Below are 12,486 nucleotides of genomic sequence, written 5' to 3'. Positions count from 1 at the left end.
GGTTGGGATTTTTTTTTTTTTTTTTTTTTATCTCTACCTAATACCCAGAACACTGACTAAGATATAGGTACTCAGTAAATATTTGTTGAATAAATCAATAAACACCATCAATAGCAGCTACCATTTATTAAACACTATATCTTGGATAGAATGCCAAATACTTTATCTTCATTATTCTCATTTAATCCTTTGAACAATCATGTAATGTGGAATCTTATATTTTATATATGTGTCTTCCTAATTTATAGATGAGACTGAGCATTTTCCTGAGATCATGTACTAGAAAGTGGCAGACCCTCAGACACAGATTTATGTGACACCAAAATGTATGACACCAAGCTACAGTGCTTTCATGACACATAAATAATGTCTCCTTTTTTTCTCCCCCTATTCTAATTCTATTCATCTTTCCAGGTTAAGACAAACTCCTCTATGATGTTTCTTTAACTAATCGTCATTATTTCTCCTTACTCCTTCCCAGCATACTGGGCCACACAACTTAATGTATTGTTCTCTAATTGTTAACGAGTAAGCATTACCTCTTCAACCAGCTTACGTCTCCTTACCGGCAAGTGGCCATATTTTTTAACCCTATTGATATTATAGCTTATAGCACATATCAAAGTTCTATAACAAAACTTAATATTTGGTAAAGGGATGAAGAAAAACATTTAATTTTGGGGAAAAAAAAAAAACCCTGTAAGAAATAGTGTTTTTAGATGCTTTAGCCATCAGGCCTGTATGGTTTAAAATTCTAAGCATCAAATCTGATTCAGAAAAACACTACCTTTAAAAGGTAATTTTTACATCAAATTTTCTATAGTATCTCTTGGTAAAACCCTCTTGAGAGGGCATTTGTATTGCATAGAAGGTCAAGTATGACAGTGTACAGATAAACAGTTATCCCCAGACATGTAAACTGTAGCTTGTGTGGTGTAAATATACTCTCCTGCGTGGAACTGCCTGGGTAACATTCTCTCTTTGGACTCTGTGGTTCCTCAATACATTCCAACTGTTCAGAGGCCAGAGTGTGGCTCTACAAGCATAGATAAACAGCTTCCTGGAGCAGGCTGCCAGCATGAGGAGCAATGACCTCAGCAGAGAAGGTCTGTTTTTCATTACCCTGAGCCATCACTGTCCTGGCTAGATGGAAGAGTAGGAACGATGCAAGGTGGATAGACTTGACTGACCCAGGTCTCCTGTTACACCTTTCTAATTTAGGAGTCAGGGAAAGGAAGTACAGATGGGAGGGGAGGAAATGGCTTATAGCTGAAGAAGAAAAGGCAAGAGTTTGTTAAGTTATTCTCTGAATGAACTAAATGAAAAGTAAAGTGGTCAAGATAAAATAGCTAATAAACATGCAGGAGGAGGTCATCAATCTATGAAGAAGACTCAAAATGCCGGGTAAGTAATAAGTGTTACAGAAAACAAGAGAGACTAAAAAGTCTTCAAGATCTTCAACTCTGAGACAATTTAAAGAGAGAGAAAACTATCATTTTCCTAGAGATTCACCAAGTAAGAGATGAAAAAATTCCAGAAAACTAAAGCTAAACTAAAAAGGAATGACACATAATGCAAATGAATTATATAGAACCAAATACTTAATTCATGTCATTTCATCTGATTTGCATAACTATCCTTTGAGATAGGTTATATCATCCCTAGCATTGATCTAGACCTGGAAAATTATAATGCAAGGACATTAACAAAGACATTTATTGTTGATATTCATTGTCAATGAAAAAGGAATGAATTGAAGGGTGTTTTTATGGTCACCCAAGAAATGATGTTTTACCCAAACTGCTTTCATCATGATATTTTCTACTGTTATAGCCTCAGAAGTCAGCAAAATTGGAACCCATCTGTTCTATAATAAATTTACATGCTCATGACATGTTCTGATAAGATGTGTTCCACTGTGCTGTCAGCATGGCATCTGATAGTTGAAAAAAAGCAATCTTCTGGCCTCAGACAGGAAATTAGTTGGATATGACACCCCTTGAAGGAACCTGAGAAACAATTTGTTTTGTGGGTAAGTCATTGACTTCAAAGATGTATCTGCCATGGTGCTGGAAGCCAAGAAACAGACAAACATCTTAGCAAATCATAATGGCAGAGGTAAACCTCATTTCTTTCACTGCACTTTTTTTTTAGAGAAGAAAAAAATCTTGGCATGGCTGCCAAAATTCTAACTGCCCTTCCTCTTTCTCCTCTATTCCCTCCACCCCATCCTAGTTCATTAAAGACCTTCTGGTTAAGGTGCCAAATCATGTCACTTTTTCCTGTTCTTGTGCCAGGTCTATGCCACCAGCACCACAGATCTTCAAGAATTCTGAACAAATATTGGAAGAAATTAAAAGCACAAAAAAATTTAAATTGCTATATTATTGATGAAATCAGCATCTTAACTTCTGATGAGCTATTTTACATTACTAATAACAAGGCAGAATTTGAATTCACACTTGTGGTTGTCTACTTGATTGCTAGAGGAACACTGAAAGAATTATCAGAGTGGTAGATGACAAGGCATATCAGGGTGTGGCCAACTAAAGATCCTTTATATTATTTATAGATTAAAATAAATCAAATTAGTTCTCCAAAGAGAGATATTTTAGGGTGAAGAATTATACATGAGTTTTATATTAGCTAGCTGCAAGAGCAGCTCCCATGAAAACAGAAATATTATTACTGGGTCTTAAGAATACTTTGGCCAAGGATGGATAGAGTTCCTTCATTTCCTCTTATTGAATGGTTTCACAACAGCTAAGTTTCTCTTAACTTGGAGAAAGGAGGGCTGGGGAAGTAGGGTCTTTCCTGACAGGGAGATTCTAGGCCCAATTATTACTTCTGTAACCTTTAACTCTGACTTCTGAATGAATCACGGGACCAGTGGACTGTGAAATCGCTTCCTCAGTTACCAGGTCAAGTGCTGCTGGATGGTTTCCTGTAACCATAACACGAAGGAACTGAAAAAGAAAGATGGATTCTACACAAATAGCAGTTCCATGTATCCTCAATGACCCTGTACTTTTCATTGTCAATATAGATTTTGGTGACCCTTAACTCACTGCTATGGTTCCCTGGAGTCCTTTGCTCTAATGTATCTCTGCTAAATAAAAAAGAACCAGAATTCTCTACAAATTTCACAAATTGATGGCTTAACAGAAATGTCTGGGCCAGTAACACTGAGGACAGGATTGCTTTAACTGAAGGCAAAATCTTTTCCTGGCAATTCCCTGTGTGTGAGAATCCAGATGCTGACAATGAGAAATGGGCAAATTTTTTTTTGTTACAATGTGTCAACTCCAGCTAAGAACTGAACTATGGAAAAAAGGCAGGAGGGGGCAGGCTGCAGGGAGAAGCACTACCCCTTTTGAAGAAGTCTATAATAGGATTAGTCACCATTATTTCACCACACCACATTTTGGATCAATTTAACAACAATAAATAGGGAAAACATGGAGCAGAAATGGCCCAGAGAAGTCTCAAGTCCATTCCTCAGTCAAAATTCCAATCCTGGAAATTGGTGAAGTCCTGGTTTGCTCTGTTTCTTGATGCCCCAATTCTCTGCTCCTTCATTACCATGGACACCAGAAGAACTCAAAATATTACTTAAATGTTAGATGGTGGATGATCCTAAAAAAAATCTGCCAACTTTAGAACTGAAAGTTTACACCCCGATTGTTCTAGATTATGTAGGGAAGAAGTGGATCATCTCTCATAGGGCTTAGAAGACTTGTTTTCAAAAAAGAAGAAACAATCCATATTTTATAATCATGAACTGTTTTCACTAGAGTTAAAATTTAAGTGATTTAGGAATAATGTAATCTCTTTTCTCCAGAGTGAATTAATGAAGTTCATATTTCATAGATTTATTCTCATTAAAGCAATAAAGAGGGAATTTCATGCTGAAGCTTTTTACTGCAAGAGTATATACCAAAAAAGAATTCAACTTTCCAATTAAATTCTGATAATTGGGCTGGGGTTGTGGCTCAGTGATGGAGTGCTCACCTAGCACTGGGTTCAATCTTCAGCACCACATAAAAATGAAAGAGATTGTGTGCACCAACAACTAAAAAATTTAAAAAGAAAAAAAAATCTGATAATTACTATGTCTCAGAATGAAATCAATGTTCCTTTTCTAAAAACAATTTATTTAAATAAAGTTTTTCATCTCCATATTTATTCCACATGGTAGATAGCAAGGCATGAGGGAGATCAGTAATCTATCTATTAAGTAGCTTTTTTAGGAACACTGATCATTAATGGTTCTCCATTTTGAACAGCAACAAATAAAGTCCATCAAATTATCTCTTTTTGATACAGTCAGCCTAGGTAATTGAGGTAAACAAAGAGAAAGAGAGTGGTCCTCTGAGCTAAGTCACTGACTTTCTGATGGGATGAGCATCCAAATGTCATCTATTCTGGCCATTCTATAAATCACATTGCCCTGGTTATTTTCTTGTTGTATTTTATGTTACAGTTGTCATCTTGTAATCTTAAGAATATTACTTCTATGTGCCTGAATTTCTAAATGTGTAAAATGTGGATACCACTAATAATCTCTCATAGTTTTTTGAACATTAAATGAGACAATCTACATTATATTCTTAGAACAGTGCCTTACACATAGTATTTATTATCACAACTATTCTCATCATCATCGTTTGCTTGTTTATTAACTATCTTTCATTAAAACACTAGGTCCATGAGGGCATATAGCGTATTTGTCTTGTTCCCTGATTCTTCCATTGCCTAGTACAAACAGGCACATAGTAGGTGCTCGAAAACTAATTACTGAATGAATTCTATCTTTTTGTTTGTTTGTTTGATTTGGTTTGGTACTGAGGCTTTAACCTAGGGTCACTTTACCACTAAGCCACATCCCCAGTACTTTTTATTCTTTATTTTGATACAGGGTCTCACTAAGTTGCTTAGGGCTTCACTAAGTTGTGAAAGCTGGTTTCAAACTTGCAACCCCCCTACCTCAGCCTCTGGAGTTGCTGGGATTACAGGCATGAGCTACCACACCCAGCTGTCTGTGTTTTCATCCTTAAAATAAACTTCCATCAATGAAGGTAATCTGTGTACTTCTTTTCCTTGCAACAGTCATCATCAAACTTTCACCAAGAAACTAAAATCCATCATTTAAAAAAACAAAAACAAAAACAAGATAATTTGATCATAAGAAAGAGCCCTCCTGGGCCCACTGACCAAGACCACAGAGTAATCACTCTTTTCTATATTAGTATGTGGAAGTCAAGCTCCCTGATGCCACAGGGTTATAACTATCAATTTAGCCTGTGAAGAATGGTTCCCAATTCTGATAGGAATTCTCAGATTTCAGCCTGTTTTTCTCCCATCATTATTTTCCAATGTCTTAAAAAGCCACAAGAACCACAAGAACCTGGTCGTACTCTGCTGTGGTCTCTAAGTCACAGCCACTCCAGCCTCATTTTCTTGGATGCACTCCTTCAGAGGGCCTGACCCAGCACTGACTTGGTCTATTCTTAGAGTAGCACCTCTAAATGTTAATTTCTTTTACCTTCCCCTGGTTGAAGGACAGAACTCAGAAGTAGAGGTTACATATAACATAAAAGAAAATCCTCTGGAATTATATGTACTAACCCTTCTCTCAAGAGTGTCCAGAGGAATCTGACCTGCAGACCTAACTGTCTTGCAGACATACACATAGTGCTGCTCAGCCCCTTGTGTTTTACATTTCATCCATATTTGCTGGAATAATCATGAACTTGTTTGAAAACACAAACAACCAAGGGATAACAGCAAAGGTGAGAGGGCAAGCACTTTAAAGAAGAAAATCAACAAGGCTGGGGCTGCAGCTTAGAGGCAGGGCACTTGCCTAGCTGGCATGAGGCACTGGATTCGATCCTCAGCACTACGTAAAAATAAACAAATAAAATAAAGGCATTCTGTCAATCTACAACTACAAAAAAACTTTTTTTTTTAAAAAGGAAAATCAACATAAAAACCCTCCAAAAACAACTTCAAGGAATAACTCTGCCATTGTTTAAAGGTTAAATCACCCATCATTAAATGTATGAAAAGGCATGAACTTGAAACTGCAAGAAGTGTACAGTTAACATATTTTTTTTTAAAAAGTCAAGCTTCCTGCTATTTAGAGATAGGTCCAACTGTATCCCCCAAAAGGCCAATACTAAATATATAAATGGTAATGAATTGAAGTCACTGGACAAGGATATAAGATAAGTTTACAGAGTATCATTCATAGGGAAAATTCAAGAATTGCAGAAATCATACCTAGCAGAGATCTCAAATTTATCAGGGTAGGCCTCCAGCAACATGAGGCACTAAAATGATGTGAAGGCAGTGGACAACAGTGGAATCTGCAGGCAAACTCCTAACTCTGACACTTATTAGCTTGTGAACTTGAAGAAGCTCTTTAAAGCATTACATCGAGGAGTCTCAGTTTCCTTATCAATGAAATAGAAATAATAATTGTACCAATACCTCAAAGAATTGTAGTGGATGAGACATAGCATGAATTTAATAAAAACTGCCCATTATAACATGTAATTATTATATTATTAATATAAGCATGTAAAGCTTTATTAAAACTCTTTCATAGATGAGGCAACTGAAGCCAGTTTTCAGAAATGTGCCTAAGGGGCTGGGGATGTGGCTCAAGCGGTGGCGCGCTCGCCTGGCATGCGTGCGGCCGGGGTTCAATCCTCAGCACCACATACAAACAACAATGTTGTGTCCGCCGAAAACTAAAAAGTAAATATTAAAAAAATTCTCTCTCCTCCCTCCCTCTCTCTCTCTCTCTCTCTCTCTCTCTCTCTCTCTCTCTCTCTCATCTCTCTTTAAAAAAAAAAAAAAAAAAAAAAAGAAATGTGCCTAAGGGCGCAGAGAGAGAATTTATAGGAATAAGGAGCTCAACTTTCTCCTATGAATCAATACAAACTGGGGGCCTGAAACAGAAGGATTTTCACTAGCTAAATCTTTACAGTCAAAAGTAAAATCAGGAGCTTCTAACAATCAGGATCCCTTGCTTACCATTCTGTCATATAGCTAGAACTTTTTAGTATTAAAAAAAAAAATGTCTTTGGTCAGGCACAGTGGCACATGCCTACAATCCCAGTGGCTTGGGAGGCTGAGGCAGCCTCAGCAATTTAGCAAGGCACTAAGCAACTTAGTGAGACCCTGTCTCAAAATAAAATAGAAAAAGGGCTGGGGATGTGGTTTAGTGCTTAAGCACTGCTGGGTTCAATCCCCGGTACAGGGGGAAAAAAATGTCTTTGTAGCTTTGATGCTGGCATGCCTTTCACTTCTCAAAATAACTTAACCTCAGGCCAATCTGATGTCTTAGAGTTATAGAAGTGTCAGGTATGTGCCACTCACATACATTATGTAATTTTTAGTTTCCTGGGAACCAGAAACAGCTTACTTGGCAACTAGATTTCTCTCAGTAGTGTAAAAAAATCTTTAAAAATTTTTCAGTAGTATATTGGCAGATGAAAAGCTATCTATAGTTAACAGCATTCTAAAACAGCTATAAATCTCACTACTAGTTTTCTAGAGTTCAGTATCAGTTACATAGACCAGTGGGGTTCACTTGCAGTGCTAGTCACAGCTTCCTAAAGAGCAGAATACAGTGTTCTACTCCCTAAAATTAACAACAGAGAGGGGAAAAAACAAACAAACAAGAAAAATAGTCCTCATTATAATAAGATCAAGAAAAAGAATAGAAAACATGTTATAGCTTAAAATGTAGATACAGTTAGAGCAAGAAATATTTACCTAACATTTATTACATGTTATACACCACACCAAGTAGTAGGCAAACAGAGATGAAGAAGAAATGATGCCAACTGTTAAGGAACCACAAGAGAAAAGATTTATAAAGGAGGTGGGGTAGGGTGGTTAAATGAAGAAAAGGCCAGGAAGAAGCCTTACCCCCAGAAGAGTCATATTTCACTTGGCAAGGAGCCTCCTGAGTGCTGGTACAGATTAAATGGCCTAGAAACTTGACCCCTGGCTTGTCAGTTCTGTAAAAGCAAGCAAGGCTATTCAATCTTAGCCTTTATTCCCTGCCCACCTCACTTGCTTCAGTCCACACCATGAGAACAAGATTTCTTTCTGTACTTCATCCTCCTTTAGAAGGCTGGGAGAAGCAGCTAGCCCTCTGCCCAGAAAGTTTGTTTTCCCAAGAACTTAAAATTCAAATCCATTAGAGCTCCAGTTCATTATTCTGGAGGCTGAGGCAGGAAGATTACCAAATTTGAGGCAACTCTGGGCAACTTAGCAAGACCTTGTCTCAACATCAAAAAATTAAAAAGGTCTGGAGGCAAGCTCAGTGATAGAGTGTCACTGGGTTCAACCCACAGTACCAAAAAACAAAAAGCAAAAGAAGGGCTGGGGTTGTGGCTCAGTGGTAGAGCGCTTGCCTGATGTGTGAGGCACTGGGTTCAATTCTCAGCACTGCATATAAATAAGTAAAATAAAGGTCCATTGACAACTAAAATAAAAAGACCTAGGGAGAGTACAAGTGTTCTTCTAACAGAAACCCAAGTATAGACTTTAGTTTTAAATAAATTTAAGAACTTTTAATTTTAAAAAGAATAGCTGTCTAATCCCCAATGAGAACCTGGAGGATAGATGCGGGGCGGTGGGGGGGGAATCTATGGTAAAGGAAGATAGACTTCAGTTCATAATTCACCTTAACAGGAAGCCTATAGAGGTTATTCTTCCTGTCTTAGAATGTTCCCAAAAAGCCAGGAAAAAAAGGAAAGAGAATCCAAGAGATTATATAAATATATGATGGCATATTGGCCATAAAAATAATGGTTTGTATTTCCTTTTTTTGGTACCAGGGACTGAACCCAAGGGCACTTAACTACTGAGCCACATCCCGGGCCCTTTTTTTAATTTTTTGAGACAGAGCCTCTCTAGGTTGCTGAGTCTGGCCTTGAACTTGTAATTCTCCTGCCTCAGCTTCCCGAGCCACTGTCATTGCAGGTGTGAGCCACCAAGCCCAGCTAACACTTTGTATTTCTTTAGCACATCTTTTCATGAAGATTAAGAGAATTTTTTGTTCATTAGTTTGTTTGTTTGGTGTTGGGGATTAAACCCAGGGACTTGCATGTGCTAGGCAAGTGTTCTACCACTGGGCTACATTTCAAGTCTTGTTGAAAATTTTTATTTTAATAGAAACAGGGTCTCACTAAGTTGCCCAGGCTGGCCTTGAACTTCAGTTCAGATCTCTTGTCTCTACCTCCCAAGTAGCTGGAATTATAGGTGTACACCAACATGCCTGTCTAAGATTAAGGTGTTTTTAAAAAGTGATTATCTCATTCAGCCTAAAAACAGTTCTGTGATATTCTAAACATAATAACCATTTTTACTTTTCCATAGCTCAGTCATAATTTTTATTTATTTGCAGTACTATTTATTTATTTATTTATTTATTTGCAGTATGAGAGACTGAACCCAAGAATGCTCTACCATTGAGCTACATCCCCAGCCATTTTCATTTTATTTTGAAAGAGGGTCTCACTAAGTTGCTGAGGCTGGCCCCAAACTTGTGATCCTCCTGTCTCAGCCTTCTGAGTCGTTGGTATTAAGGTGTCTAACACTGCACCCAGCTCCAGGCATATTTCACCCTGAAGCATGACTCTTCAAACAATATAATCTATGAAAGATGTATCCCTCTAGAAATGCTCATAAATCATTAAGTAATTTGTATGACATCCTACAGAAAGAAAACTGCCCAGGAACACCATTTTAAACAATTTCATGACAAAAGTAAGCCATGAAAAAGAGAGGCTAAAGGATCACCAACTAAAGGAAATCAGTGAATATTATGAATAAAGGAGAAAGTTAAAAACTATAAGAGGAACCTGAAGAAACAGATTTAATAGATCAAACAAGCAGTTGTTAACTAACTACTATAGTCATAACCATCCTCAAGACATATCACTGGACAAAACTAGCTGCATGAAAGGCATGCTCCCAAACATGTCAGGCAGACTTCAATCAACCTTCCAGAACTAAACATTCACTTCCACTACATAATCATCATTGTTCTGCTCTATTCTTCATGTATCCTGCCTGCTTCCAAGTACCTCTTTTGGGTTCGCCCTTTTAGCAAAGCATTCATGTACTTACTATTCAGTGAAGAACCTGGCAATGCCATACTGGCTAATATCCTCCCTATTCTCTAGCAGTTGGCACACTGCATCCTCCATGTACGTGAGGACATGTCGCTGGGCTGCAAACAAAAAGCAAGAGAGAAAGAGAAAATGAGAGAGATTTTTTAAAGATCAGTAACGTTCTTCCAATTCCAGTAGGAGGCCTTACAAGTCAATCAAGGTGAGCTCTACCCTAGGAAGTGGACTGGAATAGGCAGAGCAAACTTGCTGGCCCTAACTGAGCTATGATCTCAATGGACCAAATAGGGGATGAACAAACGTGAAGAACACAAGCTACTGCCATCTGGCTCATGGTTAGTATCAGCATCAACCTTTCATTCTTCTTTCAGTGAGGAAGACGCTTCTTTCAGTGCTGAGGCGCTTTAGCACCGCTTAAGAAATACACCGGGAAGTTCTCTTCTTTACTCCTCTTCCACCAAGTTCCCTCTGCCACTTCTGCATGTTCAAAACCTTATTCTAGGAATTCCATTCCTGAAGCCAGGATGATCTGACTGTAAAGAAAACTTAGTTCTTTAATTTTAAAAAAGTTACCGAAAAAGGCTAAAGACCATGGAAATTCCAAAACTGTGGTGTAAGTTATGACACTGGTAAATAACAACAGCATGAAATCTGGGTAGCTCAATTTATTACATATCATATTTTCTACATTTGTTGTGACTGAGAAATGTGTCAGTTAACACTGGGCTTGTGATACAGAATGTGAATATTTCAGCTAGACAGACTTGGGTTATTTTTTATTGTTACATTATATGTAATAGTGGGATTCATTAAGTCATTATCAGATCTGGGTTGAATCGTGGCTCTGTCTTTTATAACTTAATCTGGGATAATTACTTTATCTACACCTGTTTTCTTCTATATCAAGTGTGAAAAGCAATATAATTTCAATCTATTTCTCAAAGTATAATCAATCAGATCAATCTCTTGATCTGACTAAGATTCCCTATTAAAATGCAGATTTGTAGACTTAGGGATCATAAACTTCTAACTGGATCCCAGTAATTATTAATAAATACCTTTGGTGTTTCTTATGTGCCCTGAAGCTTAAGAATCATTGCTTAAGAACATGGGCTTTGGAGTTCAGGGAGACCCAAGTTCCATTTTCAGCCCTACCATTTCCTAGCTGTGTGACACTGAACAAATTATCCCCAAGCCTATTTCCTCCTTGTAAAATGTGAATAATAATCCTACCTCACCTGCCAAATAGGGTTTTAAAAATTAAATAAAATAAGGTATGTAAAACACCACAGTGCCTAATGCGTACTACATACTTGATACATTTTCTTAAAAGTCCATCAGAGGGGCTGGGGTCGTAGCTCAGTGGTAGAGCACTTGCCTAGTATGTGTGAGGCACTGGGTTTGATCCTCAGTGCCACATAAAAATAAATAAATAAAATAAAGGTATTGTGTTCACCTACAACTAAAACAAATTATTTTTTTTTTAAAAAGTCCATCAGAAGGGCCAGGATTATACCTTAGTGGTAGAACATTTGTGTAGCATGCATAAAGTCCTGAGTTTATTATTATTACCTAGGAGGAGCAGGGAGCAAGCCTATCAGAAAGGGTTATTGGGATTTACTAAAAAATAATAAAAGCTGGAGATTCCTATATAGCAGGGCTCAGCTAATGCTTCTTCTACTTACCCTGAATTTTATCTTTAGTTATGACAATTGTATCCTGACATACTTTACAAAAGAGCTTCCAATTCATGTTCACATCCATCACCCAAAAATTTAGAAAAATACTTTATTCTGGAGCAATAAGACCAATCCAAAAGTAATGAATATCCTGCCAAAAAGCAATTCTAAGAAGTTACTGCCAAGGTTGATATTTGCTTAAGTATAGTTTCATTCCTCAGGAAAATATGGAAAGATTACCTAAAATTTGCAAAAATGTATGCTTCAAAAAACTATTTCTGTGGGGAAAAAAAATCTTTACCACATGTATCTAAAATAGAACAATAATCTCTCCAGGATATATAAAGAACTCAAAAAACTTAACCCCCACAAAACAATCAATACATGGGCTAAGAAACTGAACAGACACTTCACAGAAGAAGAAATACAATCAATCAACAAACATGAAAAAATGTTCATTATCTCTAGCTATTAGAGAAATGCAAATCAAAACTACTCCAAGATTTCACCTCACTGCAGTCAGAATGGCAATTATCAAGAATACAGGAGGACTGGGGATATAGCTCAGTTGGTAGAGTGCTTGCTTCGCATGCACAAGGCCCTGGGTTCAATCCCCCAGCACCACAAAAAAAAAAAAAAAAAAAAAAAAAAAA

General features: G+C 37.3%; 1 protein-coding gene across 1 annotated transcript in view; it reads right to left on the bottom strand.

Annotated features, from left to right (window-relative positions):
• Positions 1-12,486, bottom strand: part of Cstpp1 (centriolar satellite-associated tubulin polyglutamylase complex regulator 1) — a 173,496-nt gene that overhangs the window by 127,023 nt on the left and 33,987 nt on the right. Inside the window, exon 2 of the mRNA XM_015477877.2 lies at positions 10,153-10,255. Coding sequence (XP_015333363.1) covers positions 10,153-10,255 — 103 coding nt within the window. The remainder of the gene's footprint in view (positions 1-10,152; positions 10,256-12,486) is intronic.

Source organism: Marmota marmota, unplaced genomic scaffold (assembly GCF_001458135.2).
Source record: "Marmota marmota marmota unplaced genomic scaffold, marMar, whole genome shotgun sequence".
In the NCBI taxonomy this organism is placed as follows: Eukaryota; Metazoa; Chordata; class Mammalia; order Rodentia; family Sciuridae; genus Marmota; species Marmota marmota.
This window is presented reverse-complemented; position numbering and strand designations above follow the sequence as displayed.